This window comes from Camelus ferus, chromosome 9 (assembly GCF_009834535.1).
Source record: "Camelus ferus isolate YT-003-E chromosome 9, BCGSAC_Cfer_1.0, whole genome shotgun sequence".
In the NCBI taxonomy this organism is placed as follows: Eukaryota; Metazoa; Chordata; class Mammalia; order Artiodactyla; family Camelidae; genus Camelus; species Camelus ferus.
Genome location: NC_045704.1, coordinates 45,224,116 through 45,248,118, shown reverse-complemented (window position 1 = coordinate 45,248,118; position 24,003 = coordinate 45,224,116). Strand labels below are relative to the sequence as shown.

Below are 24,003 nucleotides of genomic sequence, written 5' to 3'. Positions count from 1 at the left end.
TTCACTAGTGGAAGGGATAAGGAAAGAGTTCACAACAGTGGATGTTTCAAAAATAATTGAAATCTTTGGGATTTCTTTGTTATTTTGTAGCAGCAGCTTTACTTCCAATTCTATTTTGCTCAGGCAAGTGTTAAAATTCATCTTCCTTCTCATAGTAAATGCTGCAGATTGTGACAATTCACTCCCTACCCAGAACCAGAGAGAGCAAGAGAAATTTGACCAAGATGAAATATTTTAGGAAAATCAACAGTAAAATTGGTCAATCTCACATGAATAATAAGAGTTGACTGCTCAAAGAAAACATTTTAACCAAACTGAAGATTATGATCTTCCAAATAAGAAATCTAAATTAACTGTTCAAAATACTTTTTCTGAAAATCTGAGAATAATTTCTCAGGTTTGGTTTTTTTTTTTTGAGTGTTGTTGTTGACAATAAACACAGTCTAACAAGATTAACATTCCTTCCAGCAGTATTCTGTATCCTACCCTGGTTAATACTCAGTGATTTAGCAACAGTTCCCTACCTCTAACTTAAAAATACATTCCTTTCATAAAGAATTTTAGATTTCTTCAAATGGATAAAATGAATACCTTACTAAGCAATATTAACGGATTTTACGTCCACGCCCTCTTAATCCTTTCTATTTTGCCACTTTCCCCTCTCCCCATTCAGCACAGCAACATCACAAAAATAAATCAGCCTGCTGTTTTAATACAGATCTGCATTTAAGAAAGTCTTACAATGTTAAAAAAAAAAAAAAAAGAAAGTCTTACAAGTTATAAGACTGCAACTTTTGGTTCAGTGCATTTTCTCCCATTTATTAGCATTAATGAGTAGTCCTTCTAGTTCTGTGACATTAATATTACAATGCTAACACTGTACAAGATGCTTAAATAAAAGGTAAGGCATAAAATCCTTTAAATAATCATGTATTCACATGTAATACTTCATTATTCCAGATGGCAACTTTTAGGCCAGGATGCTGTTTTCCTGAATATTCTGCTTTCAGATCAGGCCCTTGGAGGCCCTGAAAGTGTAATGGGGCGTAACTATAAAAAACTAGAGATGACTTGATTTTTCTGAGATTCCAATGAGACACCACTGAAGAGGGAGCACACATAAATGAATGTGTGGCAGTAGTGTTTAGTAAAGTGTTTGGTAAGTTACAAACCAGTCTTCTGCCGTTACCCACCAAAGAGAAATAATGAGGATCCTTAGGGTAGAAGAACCATATCGGTCAGGTAAGGGCTACTTATAGCAAAGAAAAGTAGTCAGTATACAAAAAACTATTTCAAGATGTATCATAGTCTAAACTTGAAATACAATCGTAAAGCTTCTAGAAGAAAACGTAGATCTTTGTGCCCTTGAGGTAGGCAAAGATTTCTTGGACAGGAAACAGAATATTACGAAAGAAAAATTTGAGCTCATCTAAACCCACCATTAAGAAACTGAGTAGACAAGCTACAGAATGGAAAAAATATTCACAACATATACATCTGACAACAGTCTTGTATCCAGAGTTGTATAAAGAGTTCTACAAACAAAAAAAGACAAACAACCAGTAAAAAAAAAAAGGTAGAAGATTTGAGCAGACACTTTTAAAGATACTGGCCAATAAACACATGGAAAGGTGGCCTATCTTTATTTACCAAGGAAATAGAAACTAAAAATCACAATGAAGTAACATTTCATGCCCCCTAGGCAGGCTAAAAAAAAGACTAACACACCTAATAGCTAGCAAGGATGTGGAACAACAGCAACTCATACGTTGTTGTTGGGAGTGTAAAAGGTTATGTCTATTTTAAGGAGCCATCTGGCAGTTTTCTTATAAAGTTAAACATGCATCTACCCTAATTCCACTCTTAAGTATTTACCCATGAGTAATAAACACACACACACACATACACACACAAACTGAACAAGAACGTTCATAGCAGTCTGTTCAGAACATCCAGAAACCTAAAACACTCCAAACATCTAATAACAGGAAAATTATGGTATGCCTGTATAATGTTAAATTACTCAGCATTAAAAAAAAGAATCATGTAACATCCAAGAATCTCAAAAACATGATTTTAAGCAAAAGAAGCGTTATAGAAAAGAGTGCCTACTGTATGATTCCATTCCTATAAATTTCAAGAATAGACAAAACTAAGTTATGGTGAAAGATCTTAGAAAATGGTTATCTAGGGTAGGAGTAGGGAGAGGAATTGACTGGAAAGGGCCATGAGGGAACGTCTGGAGGTGATGGAAATGTTCTATAGTTTATGTAATAGTTACACAGGTGTATACAATTGACAAAACTCATTGAAATGAATACCTAAGAACATATTATTGTATGTTAATTATACTTTGTTTTAAATGTTAAGGAGTCAGAATTAATCAAAGTAATAACTAAGTGATCCAGCATAAAGAAAAATTGGACTTTTAAATTAAAAAAATTTTTAATTATTTATTATTACATTATTTAATTATTTTTATTTTGGCGGCAGAGAGCTCATTAGGTTTATTTATTTTTAGAGGAGTTCCTGGGGATTGAACCCAAGACCTCGTGCATGCTAAGCAAGCACTCTATCGCTTGAGCTATATACCCTCCCCCGACAACTTTTAGATTGTATCTGAATTTTTTAAACTGTGAAATATTTAAAATGTGCTAAAAATATAGAGTACAATACAATGAACATTCACGTAACTCAACTTTATCAATCCTAAAATTCTGTCATATTTGTCCAGTTTTACCTCCTAACAAAAAGCCCCCATGAACCTCTCTCCCTGACTCCTTTCATCTTCCTCATGCCCTAGCAGTAATCATATCCTGAACTGGTGAATAACAAATTTGTTATTTTTCTTGTATTTCCAATCTGTGGGCCTAAAAATTAAGCTACATTCTAAGAGCATTTTCAGGTCACCTATATACTTTAAATGACCTTTTTATACTTGATGCTCTTCTTTCATTTAACAAACATACCTAATACCAGTGATGTGATTGGTACCTTGCTAGGTGGCAAGAATACAGTCTAGAAAAGCAGAATGCTTGACATAAAAATAATTTTATGCCAATGTGCTAATGCTAATAGAGAATATATTAAAATTTGGGGGGGAAAGAAATCCATTCCCTACCTTGCCAAAATTTTTATTCTCAACATCTCAATTCCTAAATCACTGAGTAAATTTGCTTGACAACAATGGCCAACACAAATAAATATATATGTATATAATTTCCCCCTTTCTCTTGAGTTTTCACACTTAGGGCAAAGAGGAAGGAATTATTTGGCATTTAAATCCCAGGCTTTGTCCTTTTTTTGCAATATTCATTAAGAGTGTCTTGCCCTCATTCACTAAAGAACAATGAAGAAACCTCAAGTTACACAGAGATCAGTGGCAAAATTAACTGCAATCTAGATCGCTCAATATTTCTTCTTCCCTTAAGTGATTCTCCTCTTCTTGGAGAAAAAGATAGCATTATAAATTCTGCCTGTGTTGGTCTAAAGGCAATTAGTTACTAGTTATAATGAAAAATGGAAGAACAAAAGCTGATTCATCTGCAAATTTACAACAAAATCTAGCACTTCTGTGCATCTCTTTCACAGTAAAGTTCACAATAAAGTATTACAAATGCTGAGGTTCCAACTGAGTGAGCAAGGAGAGATTCACTATAGTTAGAATATCTTTAGTATTAAAATTAATTTGTTTATATCCTAATTCTCTGACAATCCATGTATTTGTGTGTAGTCAGTTTACAATAACTGTAACTCTTCATTCTCTGACTATCTCGTGTTTAGAATTACAAAATATGAGAACTGAAATGCATCTTATTTTTTAATAGATAAGAAGTGTAAGGCTTGTAATGCTAACGTTATTTTTCCCAAGGTCACTAGAGAGCTAATGGCCATCAGAAATGCTTTGCTATATTTTTTTTCCAAGTACCTTGTCCTCTCATGTTTCAGTTTGGGACCAAAGCATTTTTGGCACAAGACTCAGTTTCTGTGACTATATCCCAAGGGGTGGAGACACCTTAGGGATCCCAAAGACTTCTGAGACCTATGCACAGAGGAAGTAGGAGGGAATATGAGAAATAAAAGAAAAATAGTGGGAGGAAACTTGTAGGTGGTAGAGGAATAAGAGGGGACTAGATCTTCTCTTTCTCCAACTACAGTCTCTTTAGAGAGAAGCAAAGGAAAAACATGCAAGGAAAACATGTTTCTTGTCAAAATATATATGTGAAAATAAACACATAAACATGGCTGTCTAAGAATACCTGCCAGACCTGGGTGCTACAAATCAGGCTGGGAGCATTTAAAACTATTTCATTTATTTATTTTCCAGTGTAAATGCTTTACAGTAATCTTGTGAGGACTGTCATTATTCTGAATTCTAAAATGAAATTAACATGTATAAAAATCAACTCTATTGCACTGTAAATGGACAAAGCAGAGCAATATTAAAATATCTGCTATGAGCAGTGATTCTTAGAAATTCCCTTTAGTCTTCTGTTGTTTTTCTGCAGAATTTATATTTGCCCAGAGTCAGCTTAATTTTTCCAGTTACTTTTACTTTATGTTAACTGTAAAAATAAATGCAATTTTATACTAGAATGTAATAATTTTTTCAATGATTTTGAGCAGTTTTGAATGATTTTTTAAAAAATTTAAAGTATAGTTGATTTATAATGTTGTATGGGTTTCCAGTGTACAGCAAAGCTATTCAGTTATACATATATATTTTTCATATTTTTTCATTATAGGTTATTACAAGATATCAAATATAGTTCCCTGTGCTATATAGTAGGATCCTATTGTTTATTTTGTATATAGTAGTTTGTATCTGCTAATCCCAAACTCCTAATTTATTCCTTCCCTCACCCTCTTTCCCCTTTGGTAACCATAAGTTTATTTTCTATGTCTGTGACTCTCTTTCTGTTTTGTAAGTAAGTTCATTTGTATCGTATTTTAGATATCATATATAAGTGATATTATGTGGTATTTATCTTTTTCTGTCTGACTTACTTAGTATGATAATCTCTAGATCCATCCACGTTGCTGCAAATGGCATTGTTTCATTCTTTTTTGTGGCTGAGTAGTATTCCTGTGTGTGTGTGTGTGTGTGTGTGTGTGTGTGTGTGTGTGTGTGTGTATTTATATATACCACATCTTCTTTATCCAATCATTTGTTGATGGACATTTAGGTTGTTCCACATCTTGGCTATTATAAATAGTGCTCCTATGAACACTGGGGGTGCATGTATCTTTTTGAATTGGAACTTTCTCCAGATATATGTTTTCATGTTTTAAAGAATCTCCATACTGTTTTCCATAGTGGCTGCACCAAATTACATTCCCACCAACAGTATGGGAAGATTCTCTTTTCTCACACCTTCTCTAGCATGTAATCCAATAATCTTTGAAGGGACTAATCCAGAATATTTATCCTTAGTACTCCAAAATATAGTATAGACTACTAGTGATTTTCTCTAATGTAGACAGCCCTACTACAATGAAAACAGCTATCAATTTAAATACCTTTACTGGCCAACAATTACAGCAGAACAAGGAGGCAAACCCAAGACATTTAGTGTTCCATGAAACAGATGGTGTTTCATTTGGGTATACATTTATTTGAAAGGTGGATACAGTTTGGAGAATGCTACTTTGCTAAAACCGATGTTTCCCAATAGTTAAATAACATAGTAATACATTAAAAATGGAAAAGCTAACATGAAAGTTTGGCTAGAATAATTACAAAAGAAAAATTGATTTTTGCATTACAAAGCAGTTAGCAGATAATGAATAAAATTGTTTCAAGAATACCTAAGAAGTCAGTTTCTCGTTTTTACTAATAAAACATTAAAATTATTAAAAAGTCAGTGTTCCAGAGCCTTGAAAATCAGCTCTCTCATTAAATGCATTTGCTGGAGTTTGAATATCATCTGCCCGTTCCCGTCTTTGCCCTTTGGACATGCCATTCCCTCCACATAGAATACCTCCACCTTCCATCCCTCCCACACCATTCCATGTCCTGCCCTTTCTCACCTGAGAGAAACACATTCCTAACACTTGTCCCTCTTTCATTGCAAGTTGTCTCAGCATTTGTCTATCACTGGTATGACATGCACGAAACAATTTGGATTAATTTACGTGCGGTTTATTAGCATTTATAAATCCATCTGAGGTACTTCTTAAAAGTAGGGTTTTGGAGTTCATGTTTTCTTTTCATTTCTTCCAGAGTGCCCAGCAGAATGTGGGTATTCAATGTGAGTTAATAAATCACATACAGCTATCTATATTTTTTTGTGCCCAGCATGAAAAATCAGAGACAAAGACTGGAAGACATTAATAATAACCTTCAGACAGATGCAACAACACAGAATCCAGAGCATAATTTCCTGCATATTAAGCCAATCATAATGATAAATCCTACTGGTCTTTAGACTGCTAGCTTCTTTTTTTTTTAATTGATTTATTTTTATTTTGTGGGGAGAGGTAATTAGATTTATCTATTTATTTATTTTTAATGGAGGTACTGGGGATTGAATCCAGGACCCTCATGCATGCTAAGCAGGCATTCTACCGCTGAGCTATACCCTCCCCTCTTAGACTGCTAGCTTCTTAACCTAAACTGATCAAAGAAGCAATATACTACAATGGTTAATAATAGGAGGTATGAAGTCTGATTAATCTGAGTAACTAACTTGTCTCTACTGCCCAAGTGCTGTAACCTTGGGCAAATTATTTAATTTTTCCAGGCCTCAATTTCTTCATACTTAACATGGGCATGATGCTACCTGTCTCACAAGGCTGTAAAAAGAATAAACTGTAACAATGCCTGCAACGAGCTTAGCAGAGCAAAGCTCTCAATAATGTCATTATTATTTATTTCTATTGTTTTAACTTCTAAAACTTCACAATTAGCTACAAAAATATTTTAAGCTCTACAGCTTCAATGTCTGCTGTTAGCGTGGACATAAGTTTGCCTGGCAACCACCCCATTCAACGTTTCCTAGTCTGGTGATGCTGCGCATCTCAATACACCAAGGAGGGGCACATGATGCAGGCCTAGATCACAGTCTCCATCATCTTGGCAACAGTTGTACGTCCAAGGGTAGACAAAGTAGAGTTAATCAGAGTCCTACCCAGAGACTGAAGGTGCTAGAAGAGAAACTTTCATTTTTTTAATAGTGGTTATTAAGTTAAGGCAATACATTCCTAGAACTGCCGGCGCCATCTTGGCTGACTACACAGAATTAGATTCTCCACAGCAGATGCTACAGCCAAGATAATTTGAGCCTTTGGATCCCTGTGGACCTAAACCTAGATCCACCCCTAGTTTTAGGAGTTATATGAGGCAATACATTCCACTTCAGCTCACTCAGCTCACTTTGGTTTGGGTTTCTACAACCAAAATAATTCTTACCAGAAAAACTGTTTATGTCTATTTTGATCAACAAAGATTTTTCTCCACACCAATCTATTTCTAACTTTAAGGCCTATCCCCAAGCTCTATATATTTTTTGTTGTCCTAGTTATAAAATGATAATCATAATGCATACTTGAGAAGTTGCTTGAAATTTATATAAAAGTGACATTCAAAATACCACTAAAATAAATGCTGAGAATATGTGCATTTTCTTTCAAAAAATTTTTTTAGTTGATCAACTGATTTCTACTAAAAATAAATAATTTATTATTCACTTTGGAGTGTCAAGAGTTTTTGAAAAGCTCCAACTAGCTTTCCTATACCTAGGCAAATTTATTCTTCTTGCTTTCATTTTACAGCCGTCCATAAAGTTTCCAAATCTCTTAACTCATGGTAGTTTCTCGTTTAATCTCTAATACCATCTTCTGATGCTTTTAGAACATCATAGTGGACGTCTGTTGTTTATGTCTGCGTAGCAACCAATTCCCCTTCTTCTGATAACATCAACTTGATTACCCATTGAGAAACCCCCACTTTCAGTCTATGTGGAGCCACAGGAGTTGTCCTACTCTCTGGCTCCAAGGTGAGCACCTGATGCAGGCCTGGCCAATCACAGCATCCCATATCTCTTGCCACATGATGGGAACATGAGTGAGCGAGGTCTGACAGAATGACTGGGAAAGAGATATTACAAAGATCTTAGCTCTCTTCTAATTAATTTATGAATTAAATACAATTTTAAACAAAATCCCAAAGGATTTTTTTTTTAAAGATTTATAAAATCATTTAAAAACTTATCTGACCTACTGTATAGCACAGGGAACTATATTCAATTTCTTGTAATAACATATAATAGAAAATAATCTGAAAAGAAAATATACATATGTATGTATACGTTTAACTTAATCACTTTGCTGTACATTTGAAATGAACACTGTAAATCAACTACACTTCAAAAAAAATTTTTTTAATTTATCGGGACAAATAAACAACATTAACTATAAACCTGCAGTTGTTTATTGCTATTTTTCAAATTTTTCCTGGCTAGTGTAGTCCACTTGAATTATCAGATATTAAATATTAATGTTACAACATACAGTGTGGTATGTTACAAAATAGTCAAATAGAATATAACAGAAAACCCAGAAATGAATCACAGAATCCAAAAAACAAAATATAAAGAAATAGTGCATTTCAAATCAGTGAGGAAAGGACAGGTCATTCCTAGGGTGGCAGATACGTAGCATGTGTATTGTACATCACCCTGGCACATGCGTTGCAGACATCGCTAATCAAACATAGCACGCTTTCCAGCTGAACCCAGATATGGCTTTGGAATCTTTGCCCACATGGCACTCCAGGCAGCCCTATCAATCTATCAGTTATTGCATGCAAAGGGATTATTGGACAAATGCTGAGACAATCAATTAACTATTTGGAAAAGTAAATAAAGTTAAATCTCTTGCATTCCATATGCCAAAATAAATTCTATGTAGATTAAAGAGTTAAATGTAAAAAATGAAACCATAAAAGGACTAGAATAAAGCTATTGCAAGAGAGTATTCTCAGAGAGAAGCAGAGAAGCTGTAAGATGAGGAGACATGAGTGGGAGTGGAGAGCAGTGTCCTCAGTGTTGCTTGGGTTCTAAGGCCTGGCTGCTCAGCTCTTCCTGGAGTCTTGAGACCTGTCTGTATCTAGCCTTTTATATTAACTAGCTTGAATCAGTTTCTGTGCTTTGAAAACAAAAGAGCCTTGAATAAGGCATGTGCATTTTCTTTCAAAAAATTTTTTTAGTTGATCAACTGATTTCTACTAAAAATAAATAATTTGTCCAAGTCTCTTTCAGTGAAAAATCAAAGCTTCCCATTTTCCAAGTGTGAGATGGAACATTTTATATACATGACAGATTAATTAAATTGAAAGATATAGGACTCAACTTTTTCATCTATCCCATCACGTTTATTTTCATAAAGCATTTTTTTAATTTGCAAATTAAAAAGAGAGTCAGAAGGCAGTAGAAAGAAAAAATGTTGCAGAAAAGCCAAAGTAATTTAAAATAAAATCTTCACTTCACATATTCTCAACTCGTTATATGTCAAAGCATTCTAGCAATATCTTGGGAGCCAGATCACAGAAACAAAACCAAATTTGAGTTTTGTAACTCTTTACTTTTTCTAAAAGGCCAGTCTACTGACACCACAATCACTAGCATTTTGTTCATAAACAAAATTATCTCATGAGTTTTGTTTTCACACTGAAATCAAACACCAATGTTACGAAGAATCAGTATATATTCTTAGAACAGCACTTTAATAAAGTAACTAAATCAACTATATTTCTCCAGACACAAAATATTAAACTCACCTGAATATACCATCACTTCTCCAGAGGAAGCCTAAAACTCCTTTCTCTAATCTAGGGGGGAAAAAGTCCTTTAAAGGAAGAATATGCTCTCATGCTGTGTACTAGATGTAATGTTTATGACTAAAATTTTTCTTCTCAATCCCCACAGCCAACTGACATAGTTATACTGCCTAAGTGCTTTATAACAAAGCTGACGGTATAAGCTCAACGCCCTCCCAATTATTTCTACCCCCTACCTTTTTTTTTTTCTGGTAACAACTATTCTGCTGTCCTTGGATAGAAATCTCAGGGCTAATTTACTATACCCAGTCTGCCCCACATCCTGTCATTTCTTCCTTCAAAACAGTGGCTCTCAATTTTCCATTCCAACATCTCTGTGGGATCAAACGCCTGTGCTAGTAACGGAGGCTCAATGTCACAGATTCTCTACAACTTTCCAATCTTTGGGTGCACGGGCAGTCAGAAGGAGTCTGGGTAAGAAATGGTTCCCAGAGGATTCAGCTGTCCCCTGGCAAGAAATCATCTGCTTTAAAATGTTTCTTGAACTGAATCTTCCTCTCTATTCCCAGTGCCACTACCAACTCCCCCTTAAACAGTTATCACCTCTGCTCTGGATTGCTTTTCACTGCAACAGCTGTAGTTTTTCCTACCTTTGCTATTTCCTCTTTGCATTGTATCCAGTGCATCTAGTGCTGCCAACCCAAAATTCTGTTCCCATCATGTCACTTCCTGGCTCAGATACGGATTGCATCAGTTCCCCATCCCTTCTATCTCTTCAACTTCTCCCCTTCTCTGCTGGCCTTTTCTCCTTGCTGTATAAAGATGTCCCAATTCTTTCTCATTTAAAACAAAACAAAATAAAACAAAAAATAAAAAACAAATCACAAAAAAAAACTCCTTGGATTGTTCATTTAACTCTAGTTATCATCTTTGCTTCTTCTACTTTTCTGAGAAGCTTTAAAAAAAAGTATTGTCTACTCACTGCCTTCTGCTTCTGTCCTCTGCTGAAACTGCTCTTATGAGAATTCTAACAATCTTGTTCTCTCATTACCAAATGCAACTGACTTCTTTTTCCTTCTTTACTTTCTTGGCTTCTGTAGCATCTGAAGATGCTGATTACCACCTCCTTTTGGAAACTCTTGCCTTCCTGACTTCTAGTCCACCATTTTCTCCAGACTCTCCTACCTCCTGGACCATCTCTTCCTCCACTCTCACTTTATATGTAGGGGTTCTGCAGGGTTCCATCCTAGTCCCACTCCTTTCTTTCTCTCTCTTTTATATATATTTATTTATTTATTTATAAGTTTACAATGTTGTGTCAATTTCTGGTGTACAGTATAATGTTTCATACATGTACATACATATATTCCTTTTCATATTCTTTTCACCGTAAGTTACTACAAGATATTGAATATAGTTCCCTGTGCTATCCAGTATGAACTGTTTATCCACTTCTCTTTTTAATTTGCACTCTCTCTTAATGATCACATCCACACTTATGGCATCAATTACCACCTCTGCCATAACATCTCATAAATCTTCAGCTCATTTCTGACATTTCTCTTGACTACAGACCTGTCCCTCAAACTGGCTACCAGCCTTTTGCACTAGGTTGTCACACAGGTAGCACAAATTCAACATGTCCAAAAACAAACTTCTTCTCTCCATGCAGAAATCTAGTTCCTCCCTCATTCGTTTTGGTTTCATTGTTATTTGCTTTCCCAAGCTAGAAATCTAGGCGTTAACCTCCCTCTCCTTTTCTCTCTCCCTCAGCTCTCAAACAGATCATTTGGACTTCTTGTTTCTATCTCCTAAATATTTTTTCAGCTTCATACTGTCCTGTCCAGTCTCACTATCTTTATGGTGCCAAAACAGCCTAACTGCTTTCCCTTCCCTCAAGTCCTGAGCACTTACATTCCACATCTGACACTCTGGACTTCCTTCATTTAAAGAATTTTAAAACCTGGGTGGCTCCCCAGGCCTAAAACTTTTGACAGTACACACCCATCAGTAAAAATGTAAGTCTACACCCTCATCTATGAATATTCATTAATGCATATATATTATAAAACATATACAAAATATAGAAATCAAGAACGAATGAGCTAAAGATGAAATAAATACACTAACTATATCCCTGATGAAGTCCTACTATCATTAGCTACTATATAACTCAAAGTACAATATAGTCTTAGGGTGAATTTCACTATTAATGAAAATATGTTAATCTACATTTCAAATGGTATTGTTGACAATTTCATTTTTTAGGCTGACTTCTTGACACATATGATTACCTTGAAATGTGACAGAGTTCCTACGAGGAGAAATGTAAGCTCTACTTTTTTGTTATTATTTGTAGTGTTAGAATTATCTTCAATCCATGGTTTCTTTGTGTAAATCTTTAAGCCACTTGTTGATTTTGTAAAGATTAATTTAGTTAAAAGCAGATAATATAACATAAATCCACTCTATCAGGCTCAAGTAAACTCCAGTAAGTTGCAGTATGATAACAGCAGACAAATTAGGAAGGTCACCACTTTCAATTCCTCTGCTTTGTGAAGCTTCCACTTTTCCCTCGAGACATCGTCTTGTATATTGAGTGTGTAGTGACACCTTCTTCTAAGACTGAGTGAGAAAGCCAGGGTTATCTATACATTAAATATTAATAAACCTCAGACTCTTCTTTTTTTTTGGTTGAAAATATAAATTCCACTTAGAGATGACTGCTTGGCACTGCATACAAGGCCCTTGATGATCTGGCTTCTGCCCATCTCCCCAGCCTGCTCTCCAGGTACACACTTCCCACACCTTTTCATGCTTCACTTCCAAGCACCAGCTACCTACCATTTTCTTTCCTTTGACCTGCTGTCTCCTTTGCACTTCTACCTCTGCTTTCAGGGCAGCATGTGCTCACCTCCTGTAAAGCACTTATCACAGCCTGCTATAACCGTTTCTTTACTAACCCAAAGGGCAGGGCTTCTTCCCAATTTTGAATTCCCAGCATCTACCGCAACACCTTGTTTGCAGTAGGTACTTAATGCTGACTGACAGAATGAAAAAGGTCCAAATTCCTCTGGCTGGCTTTCAAGGCCTTGCATAATCTGTCTCCAATTTATCTACCCAGCTTTATTTTCCTCCCCCAGGTCCATTCCTATTCCCCTCACTTCCTATCATAAGTCATGCTCATTTCGGCTTTGCAGAGGTTACCTCCTCAACTTGGACTGCTTTCCATCTACAGAGAAGAAACTCCTTCATGCCTCAGATGAAATTATCCTTTCCCCATGAAGTCACACTCAATTCTTCCATCCCGCAACTGATCACCTCTTCAGTGAACTCTTGAGTGAGTACTACACACGTCAACAATTATTCTCTATCTGGTAGTTTTCTCTCCCCAATTTCAGTCTGTTTTTTGACACCAGCAACCACATTCAACTTCTTTTGCACATTGCACATTTTACACATGATCTCTCACAACACATTGTAATATGATGATGTGCAGGAGAGGCTAGAAGTTCTGACTGGCTGTTTGTAGGTAGCAAAGAAGAAAGCACTGGATTGGGTTTTTGTCCAAGTTCCACCACTGATTAGTTAGGCAACCTTAAACATACAACTTAAACCTCTCTGGTCATTAATTCTTCCTCTGGAAGATGAGATCTTACAATTTTTAAAATTCCAGGTAACAGTTTCCCACTTGCCCAAAGGAAACAACATTTTCCTCCAAGAATCAAGAGAAATTCTGGAATTTTCAGTAACTCACTTAACATTAATGAACTTCAGTATAATCATCTACAAAACAAGGACAAACAGCCCACTACCTAAAAGGACTGTGAAAAGGTCAAATGAAAAAATACACATAAAAATGCATAGATCATTTTAAAATCCTGATTAAAAACAAACTAAGGCATTATCATACAATTTGGTGGGAAACGCAAGCAAGCATTATTTGTTGTTCAGCTGGTTAGGACAGTGTGTTAACCTAGCCAAGGGCAGTGGCTGGATCGTTGAATGACTCAGTCAGCTCAGAACAGCAGAACACTGTTCCACAGCCACTGGCTGCACCTCATCCTTATGTACAAAAATACACATTTGATCACAAAGTAAAGTAACCTTTATCCTAGAAGGACTATACAGCAGGGAATATATCAGTTGACATTACTGAGTTTATCAGTTGAGATCTAAATTAAAGCTGGGTTACAGCTTCTAAAAACATTCTTAGAATTTTCATAACCACTCTGTATTAGAACCAATACATTTCTCATGTTTTTCTAATAATTTGGAGGTGATATTTTAGCAAGAAGGAATATATAAGAAATAATCTGGTTACAAAGACATAGCTTCTCATATAAACATGTCTAATCATTCAAGTGAAACACGAAGAAGTGACTTAAACAAAAGGAAAAAACACAAACACAAAATGTCCTGACAATTTAGTTGTTCTTTAAGAGACAGATTAATGAACATACATGCAAAGTGTCAAAGAAAATGTAAAATATTTTTCCGAGGAGACTCTCAACTTCTACAACATATAGTGAAGAAAGTGGCAGCATAGGAATCCAGACTAGCTTCTTTAAATTAGCAGCCTAATAATGTCAGAAGTATTTGTTTACATGTCCCCTAACATATACAAAGAGCCAGCCATGCTATATAGAACACTCAAAATCTCAAACTATGCTAGATATAAAAATTATTTTCAATTCTGAAGTTAAATTTCATGCCAGTTCACTTCCTCTGTATACCTAGACGTAGTAACAATAATTTTCTTTTCTTTTCTTTTCAGTAGACTTAGTAACAATAATTTTTGAATCATATTCGCATAGTAAAAGGTGCTTTTCCAACAGTATTCCAATGAGAATTCCTTCAGAAATACTGATCTTTTCTCAATATCAGACTTTTAGCAGGACACTTATACTGTCTTTCCTAACCTCCTCTAGAACACTTTTCAGTGTACAGTTTAATTCACATTCGTTTAGTCCATTTCATAGCCCTAAAAATATAAATTCTAGAAGCTTTCCGGACAGACTCTATTCCTAGCACACAGGATATAGTAAATTCATCAAAAAGTATGGTAGAAGATCATCTCTCCCTTTTTGCTGAGAATCTGTGTGTCAATGTATATCTTAATATCAATGCTAACAGTCAGTAGTCAAAACTACAAGCACATGGTTAATTAGCAAGTTTTAAGTTTCTGACCAATAAGTGTGAAGGAAGAGGAAAAATCAGAGGGATAGAAAACTAAATGCGAAATTTAAGGATAAAAATGTTGGCCTATATAAGAGACGACAGAAAAACAGGAAAACAAGATTAGGACAAGATGTTTGCATGCCAGAAATACAAACTCATTCTTAACCTGTTCACCTAAAGCAAGTCTTATTCTTACCATGTATTTCTTTTCAAGCAAAATAAGAGCCTTAGATTTTAGCAACTTGTTATCCTGGCTATTCTGAGAGTGTCTTTGTTAACTTGACAAGAAGCTACACATCTTCATGACCCAGTCCTAACTTCCTCACTCAGACTTTTTCATTGTTGCTGTTTACTGCTGTATTCCCAGTCCCCAAAAAAGCTTCCAGCACATAAACTGTCAAATGAATAACAACCCTGTGAGGAGGTATTGTTACCATCCTGGTTTTACAGATGAGGAAACAAAGGTGTAGCAAGGTTGAGTAACTTGCCTAGGGGTTACAAACCACTAGCCAGAGACACACCCAGGTCTGGCTGACCACAAAATCCTTATTTATACTCTGCCCTAACTGGGCAGAATGACTTCTTCACGTCTCTCACTCGTGTCTTCACTGGCGGCAGCTTTCTTGTTAGGGAAAGGCTCAACTCCAGCTTCCCCATCAACCTTTCCTGGGCATCCTCAACCTCTGATCCCCACGATGGCCTTCCACTGACCTCTCTCCCCCCATCCTTTGTGCTGCGCCCTCTCCTGAATTCTGTTATAATAGTGCTTTTAGCCCTTTACAGTACTTATTTCTTAACTCTCTCTTATCTCAATTCCAAACTATCCTGAGGGCAGGAATCATGTACTGTCTTCAAGTGGTAGAGTTGAATAAATGTTTGATATATGAATGAAAAATCCCTATAAATCCATTCTCCCTCAGTTCCCTAACCACAGGCAACCAGAGACTACAGATTTCCTTTGCTTGAGGGTGGCAAGGGCATGCCTGAAATTCCCTGCCCACAGCACAAAAAAGCATCACTGTGCTATGCTAAGGCAGTTATTCAAGTTTTGAGACATTTAATGGAAATACCATACAGTTTCAGAATTTTAAGGGCTAAGCATAAAATCTATCTTTTAAAAGTGGCCTACCTGGTTGGGATACCAGCTCTCGATTTTAAATGTTTGACTAGTTCAATTAAATCACTGTTTTCAGTGATTTTGCATATTCTAATTAATTTTATTTTTACATCCCTTGGCTTGAAAGTGCAATTTCATACTTCCCCACACATAAAAGAACAAAAACCACTTGTCTTTTAAAAATGGGAAAATAAAAAAGACCCTGTATGTTAGGTAAATAGGCATTCAATAAATGTTATGCTGCCATTTGTAAACCCTCCTTCTAAGAGCACATGTGACCTATTTTTAGGCTAATCAATATGGGAAAGCATTTACTAGATAATTTTCATTTAACTGGTATAAGTACTAGGTTCAAGTTATACTTAAACAAAAACTGGATTTTTTTTTTAAATATGGGATAAAGAGTTGAAATGTCTGCCCATCACCACTGAGTACAAATAAATAGTACTACATTCAATATTCTGGCGTTAAGAATTTATAACCAAATGCTTACTTAGCCCAATTTCAAGGTACACATTTAAGGTAACAATTTTTTTTACACAACCACCACCCAAGCCACAATCTATAATTTTTATCCTTTTATTAACACTTATTTCTGAGCAATGTTTGTATTTATATCTCATTTAGCCTAACGAAAGTGCGACAGAAATAAGATTTATAAGTAGGATATTATAAAGGTGGGACCCTGGAATTTCACAACTGGGGCACATTAAATCATTTACTTGCATTTGGGAAACTAACATTTTCCCAACTATTTACCAGAAGATTTGGAAAAAAATGAAAATCACTTTGCCACGCTGTATTTCTGGCCTCTCAGTTTGATGATTGGTCCCTTCATACCTCCACTCCCCCACCCCTTTCCTGCTGTTCTTTCTTTGCCAGGAATACCCTCCTGACTCATCTCTGCCTGTCTATGTCCATCACTTCCTTGGAGACATGGCTCAAGATTCAGCTCCTTAAAAATTCCTCCCTGACCAATCCAATTTCCACTACTTTCTACCTTGCACTCCCTCGGCATTTATATAGTTTGCACTACATAATCTATAACTCGTAAATCGTTTTGCATTTTTCTATCATTTCCCCAACTATACACCAAATAGAGACACACCATCTTTTACATTCTCTTCTATACAGCCAGCAGTAAGTGCTTCTTGAATGACTGAATCACAGGTGAATGACGATTGAGATTTCTGAAGTGAGAAATTGGCTTTTTCATCACATTTACAATACTCTATCACCTTCAACATGCAAGAGTCCTTCAAAATGATGAAATTTTAATTTTGCCTTAGTTCCATAAATTCATCATAAAATACCCAGGTAACAAATCACATACATACTTAAACAATAATCCTGGCTATTCAAACATAACTTGAGATTTAACATTTCAGGCTTCTAAATGCTTAAAGCCTTGAAGCAGCATGCCTGTGAATGGTAGGAAGCTGGCACCAGTCTCCTGCAAAAGGGGAAAAACTCTAGTTGGCAGTTAATGTTCAAACATGTGAGCCTCCACTGTTAAACAAGGCTCATTAACCACACAAACTTGCTGTTTCAGCTTTCTGGCTTCAATGAAGTGCTATGATCTCCTTTGGTTATTGTTGAGAGCCAATGATGGGTTAAATTCCCATAAATTAACCAGCGTTTTGGTGGTTTGTCCAAGCAACTGGCATCAGTGTGGACGATTTTTATTTTTTATTTTTTAAACAAACCCGCCCACCCTGGAGAGCCAGAAGTGAGCGATGAAAGCGCCAACCCGGCACTTTTCAGAATGCAAACGGAGACCCCTCCAGAACTCCGTTCCGCCTCCCTCTAGTTCTTAGTGTCAGTTTAGCGTGCAGAGGCGGAGCGTCAAGCGCGGCTGCTTTTTACTAAATCTCAAACGAGCTTTCCTTGGGGACTGCAAACCACACTTAGGCGGCTGCCCAACTTTTCCTGCAAGGAGCATCAGTTTTTCCATTCTCAAAGCCCCAGCAAACCGGGTCAGGGAGATCTGGGCCACTAGCAGAGGGAAAGGTAAGGACTCGGGGAAGGGGTTCGCCATGCAAAGGGGGCAGGATGGCAGAAACAAAGTGAGCGCCAGCCAGCCTAAAGCCGCCCGCCCGCCCGCCCGTCACGCTCACCTTCCAACAGCACCTCCTTGCCCGCGCGCTTCAGCGCCTGCACCGCCTGGTCGTGGGTGGCCTGGCGTAGGTCGGTGCCGTTCACCGACAGGATGGCGTCTCCCAGCCGCAGCGCCCGGCTCTGGTCGGCCGCCAGTCCCGGGAAGATCTTGGAGATGAGGATCGGCATCCGGTTCTCGCGGCCGCCCTTGATGCTGATGCCCAGGCCGCCCGCCTCCTGTTTCACCACCCGCACCCGGCGCACCGGTGGTGACGCGCCCGCCTCACCACCGGAGCCCCGCGGCGGCGCGGGTGGGCTCGGGGGGCCCAGGCCGCGGCTCGGGCTCCCGGGCAGCGAGTCTCCGGCGCCGCCGCCGTTAGGGAGGCCGTTGAAGGCGGCCGCCCCGGGCCCTAGAACGGGCTCGGGCTCAGCCGTCGCTGCGTCGCCCGTCAGACTCAGGCTCTCCCCGCTCAGCTCGGCCACTACCCGGACCCAGCGCTCCCTCAGGAGCAGCTCTACCAGTCCCGCTTTGGTGGCCCGCGTCCACACCGCCATGGCCGGCCCCGCTCCCGCCGCCGCAGTCGCAGCAGCTACCCTCATTCCAGTCAGGCAGCCTCGGCGCTTCCCCCTTCCCGCCCGAGGGGGCGGGCCTGGCCTCTCCCACTGTGGAGATTCATTATTCATAAGAGGCCACGCCCATCTTCCGGAGGGGCGGGGAGAGGCCGGCCGAGCCGCTTCCGGCAGGTTAAGGAGTTGTCGGCAGTCCAATGGGTTACAGCTCACCGTGGGCAGCTCAAGCAGAGTGGAGCTGTCTCACGTGCTCCCTCTGTTCGGCACCCTTAAACTCCTGACCTCTATCATGCAATTCACCGGTGTTGCCTGGGCACGGAATGCAAAATCAGCTTCGAGAGGCACTTTGCAAGTCTGCAAGATCGAGTTGCACATTGACTTTTGCACTGTTTGGTTTATTATATTACTGAATGCTCTGCCGTGTGCTCCTTTTGAGGCTGGAGATGAGCTGAATAAAACATACCGCAGCTAAGAGCTGGCAGTCTAGTTGGGGAGGAAAACGGTGAACAAACCAACCTGATGTGATACTATGTGGTTAAGTGACATGTAGAAAACGCCCTGAGAGCAGAGTAGAAGAAACAAAATGTTGGGCCTGGAGTCAGCTTCACAGAAGGAACAATGGAAGCTGAATAGGTGGAGCAGAGGGTACTACATAAGCAAAGATCCAGAGGCATGAATCCAAGCATTTGTCACTCTGCAGCCACAGTAGGTAGGCATTGAAATATTTGCAGAATGATGGCTACTTAGGAAGATACCAGAATTGCAATGTGAACGAAGTATAGAGTCAGTGGAGATGGCAGAATATGTGTGTAAAAAGTCTCATATAATCAAAATATTGGAGTGTTTGGACTTGAATTTGTAGCTGGCTTTCTCACCTTGGAGGCCATGTCCTTTTTAGGGTACACTATCACAGACAACAGCCAGCCACACAAATCAGGTGTCTGTGTGAGCCTGAGGCCATGTCCTTTTATTGGGGCATGTGCATATATGGGCATCCTCAGAAACTGATTGCACACTGCAAAGCCTGCAGCAGCTTTTATCCAAAGACATGGGTGATGCAATCCACCTACTTCTTCCAGATTGATGGGCTCAAAGAGCTGAGGAAACTGAGGCCCAGAAAGCCAAAGACTCTGGCCCAAAGCCCACAATGAGGAAGCAGAGACTACCCAGTCAAGTCTCCCAGCCTCCTAGTCCAGACCTTTTTTTTTTTTTTTAAAAAGTACATACCCCAACCTTAAAAATGAGGGTCCAGAAATCACGCTGCTGAGAGAGATCTCAAAAGCATGAGGTCAAGATACCCTCTAACTTTTTTGTTTTGGTTTTTTTTGTTTTTTTGTTTTTCAGAAAAAGCCAGAGCCCATGTTTTCATTTGGATGGACGGGGTAGGGGGTTGCCACCCGAGGGAGCGTGCAGCAATTCCTGTAAAAGGGGCTGTATACTTGCTTGCTCATGAAGTACATGTTGAAGCTCGTAAGCCATGTCCATGCACTACTCTATGAATGCACATGCATGTGTGGGCAGAAACTTCCAAAGAGCCTCCTATACCAGGAGTTAAAACAATAAAAATAGAGACTGGAAAGCACCCAGAGCCCAAATGAAGAAAGAATTCAAAATGAGAAAAGTATCATATGAAAAAAATCATTACAGCAGAATCCTCTTTGCAATTACTGGAGCAGGATTTTCCAGGCTGCAAATGTCAGCAGAAGCACAACCCTCCAGCCCTTTCCTAAATCAATCGCAGTGAGGCCAGCTCCCTGTTCTGGCAGGCCCCGATGTGCCCAAGTGCACCTGCAGTCACAGTCATTTCTGGCTTTGCTCCAGCTGAGGCGTGAGCCCCTAGAGGCCTGAGTTATGTGAAATTTCTGCTTATTAGAGAGCACTTGGCAGCTGATTCCTTACAGTATGAGCACTATTTTGAACTCTTTTACATACATAACCACCCAGAGGTTGGGCACTTGAGAACACCTTTATTAGCAAAAGGAAAGTGCTAGAAATTCTTTCCAAAAGTGTCAAGACCTTTTGGTCCATATAGTTGGGGGAAGTCATAGATCTTCCAACCAAATAGTAAGTGAGGGCACTTACATAAGATAGCAAATTATATAACAAAATATTTAACCCTGGAAGAAGGAAGGTAATGGAGATTTCTGTTTGAATTACTTGGGAATTTTCACTTTAAAAAATTATTTTAAAATGTATCTATAAACATTTTCCAAACTATTGAGCTCTTTTTATAAGGTCCTCCATCAGAATCTGAATTAATTTTCCACATTCACTTTCATCACTACTTTCAGATTGGCCAAACTCATCCAGTCAGTGTCTCCTAATGATGCCTTGCAAATTCCTGCCTCAGTCCATCCTTGCAAACACTTCTTGCCCGTTTTGACCACTTTCCTACCAGTAAGATCTCATCCCAGTTTTCCCTGTCGACCCAATTTGCTGGGAGTTTTCTCTGGAACAATTTTATTCTATGCCTCACTCATTTGCCCAAGTAGATTATAAAATACAGAAGGGCAGGGACCACCCATTGACTTCTTTTATTCCCCACTATTCCAAAAATATTGCCTTGCAGAGAAGGAACTCATTAAACCTGTGATTGATTGAAATTCAGTGCCTCCTGCGCTGTAGTTGTTTCAAATAATCGCTCTGAAGGTTATTGGTTCCTTGCAGAGTGAAAATTACCATCTAGGAAATCTCAAGTAGTCAGTGGAAATCTACTTACTGTGGATAATGAAATCGGAAATAAAAAGAGTACACATCTGTTTCCATGGTTTCCTAGGGACGGTGAGACAAGCTCAGACAATTCTTTGAACAAGCATGTTATTTTATCTACCTCTAAAAGAGGGAATGGCTGAGATAATTCTTAACAACCTTTCCTTCCAGTCACCTATCAATACGTATTCTCCTCCACTCAAGCTATTATCTGTTTTCTCAGAACAAGGCAGGTATCATTGGTACTTCAAAATGAGGTAGGAGGGTTAGATTAACTCTCTCAGTTCCACAATTTCCTACAATTCTATGACTCAGGCTCTGATGCTATTCTCTCTCAAAAGCCAATGGTCTTTTTTTTTTTTTTCCTCCCTCATAGCAGATGTACAATATAGCATGGCAATTAAAAGCACAAGGTTCAAATCACAGTTTGGCCATTTAGTAGTTGTAGGACAGTGGTTAAGAAGCTGAGGTCATGGGCCTCAGTCTCTCCTTCAGGAAACTTCGGAGACCCTCTACTCGAAGGCTGGTTGTAAGCACTGAGTGGGATGATGCCTGCAAAATGCTTAGTAGCACTGTACCTTTTCCATTAAAAGAACCTGCTGCTGTTATTATTACCTATTGAACTTTAGCAGTAGTTAACAATAAAACCTTTGGTAGAAACTCTCGGACTAAGAGTCTATACTTTATCTAGGAATGAGCCTGCCATAATACTATTTGATTCCAGGCTTAAAGGGCAGATGGCCAAATTAATTTCAGTGACAAACAGATCTTGTATAAAGCTACACTTTGGCTGAAAGGGAATACATACTGACAAGAGCCTGCCAAAGGAAAGAATCAGTGTATCTGGGGCTGCTTCCAAAGTTTGAGAGTTGTGTAATTTCATAAGGAAGGAGGGCCCCAGGCAAAATTGCAGCCCTTAGCAAGCCTGAAGGTCACTACCACAAAGGTGGCCTGATGCCAGAGAAACAAAAGCAAGAGCTGCTCAGCTACTACTGAAGTAGAGGCCAGAGGGAGAAATAAGCTTGTAAGATAACTCATCCAACATTCACCTTTGAAAAAGTATCCACGCCTAACTCTTCCCCGGTTAGAAGACAGTGAGATCCATTGTCCCTTTCAACACAGTACTACTTTGCCTTCCAGGAGAAATATCCTAAAATGTGTTTTTCTCCCCAGCACAAACATGAAGTGAAAGAGGAAAAGGTGCATATATCCTTTAGCTGATGCAAGCACATTTTAGAATTCATCCAGCCAAGATAAATTACTATCCATCTGAAACCTACAAAAATGGATTAACTATCTTATGCATTATAACTATGAAAAACCACATCTGCTAACCACATTACTAATGAGAAGCAGCTGGTGACAGCTTTGTAGCTCTATGACTTTCTTTTTAGAAAAATATTAGCAAGGACATAATAAGCAGAAGGTTAGTTTCATTGATTTCACTTACTTATTGAAACTCAACAGTGTTTTTTATTGACAATCATGGAAATTACATAATTTCCCATGAAATTCAAATAAGGTCCAAAAATAAAAATCTACTTTCCTCTAACAACAGTTCTAACATAAATTCCAGTGCCTCACAATAACACTTGAAGTCTTACAGTCAGCTTAAACTCTCATTCCTTCATTTGCCATTGAACACCAAATCATGTTTATTGATGCCTGTGGCATTTCCAGGCCTTCGTCCCATAGCTTTAACTTCCTCCTGAGTCAATTAATACAAACAGCCAGTTGGGGAGGGATCATGGATCCTTTTGGGAATCAGATGCATGCTGTGGACACACCTCAGACAAATGCATATTTGTGCAAAATTCCGCATTCAAACTTGGGGGCTCACAAAGCCCCTGGAGCCCTCCAATAGACTGTTATGGGCTGGACTGTCCCCCCCTCAAAATTTATAGGTTGACGTTCTGACCCACAGTACCTTAGAATGTGACTGTATTACATGAACTTTAAAGAGGTATTTAAATTAAAATGAAGTCTGTTACATCAGCCCTAGCAAACAGAGACCCCAGGTCAAGAACCTATACAACAGCCTGTTTTTTTTTGCCTCCCTAACTTCCGGTCTCTTCTGCCCCTAACTTGCACAAATGGGCATTTTTTGTGCTATTCCTTTGCATCTGAGTGGTTCACAACTATGTCTTCCACTGAATGATAATTCTTAACCAGACTTCAAGGCCCACTCCTACCTGGTCTAATTTCTCACTACACGTTGGCCTACGGGCTCTTTATCCAAATCTACTTACTCTTTTCCACATGGTTTTCTAAGCTGCTTAGCTTTCCTCTGTGGAAACCACTCTACTCTAACCTTTCCTAGGAACCTCACCTGGTTCCTAGTCATTATCAACTAAAGAAGCTGTCACCCTGCAGGGGCCAGCGTTCCTGACTGAGCTATGCATGCTCTCAGCACTGTGGTAGCCCTGCCCTTCAGCCTCATTTTCATCCTGGAACTTCTGGCAAACCCTTGGACAGGCTCTGCTCCAGATCTTTGCACTGAGAATGCTGCAGGAAGGCCTCTTTTCTTCTCCCTTCCACCTTGCTAATTACG

At 38.6% G+C, this 24,003-nt stretch overlaps 1 protein-coding gene across 1 annotated transcript in view; it reads right to left on the bottom strand.

The window, feature by feature from the left end:
• SNTB2 (syntrophin beta 2) overlaps window positions 1-18,824 on the bottom strand; it is a 90,038-nt gene extending 71,214 nt beyond the window's left edge. The window contains exon 1 of the mRNA XM_032486621.1: window positions 18,194-18,824. Within this exon, the coding sequence (XP_032342512.1) occupies window positions 18,194-18,773 (580 nt within the window). The 5' untranslated portion in view covers window positions 18,774-18,824. The remainder of the gene's footprint in view (window positions 1-18,193) is intronic.
• Window positions 18,825-24,003: the final 5,179 nt, after the last annotated feature.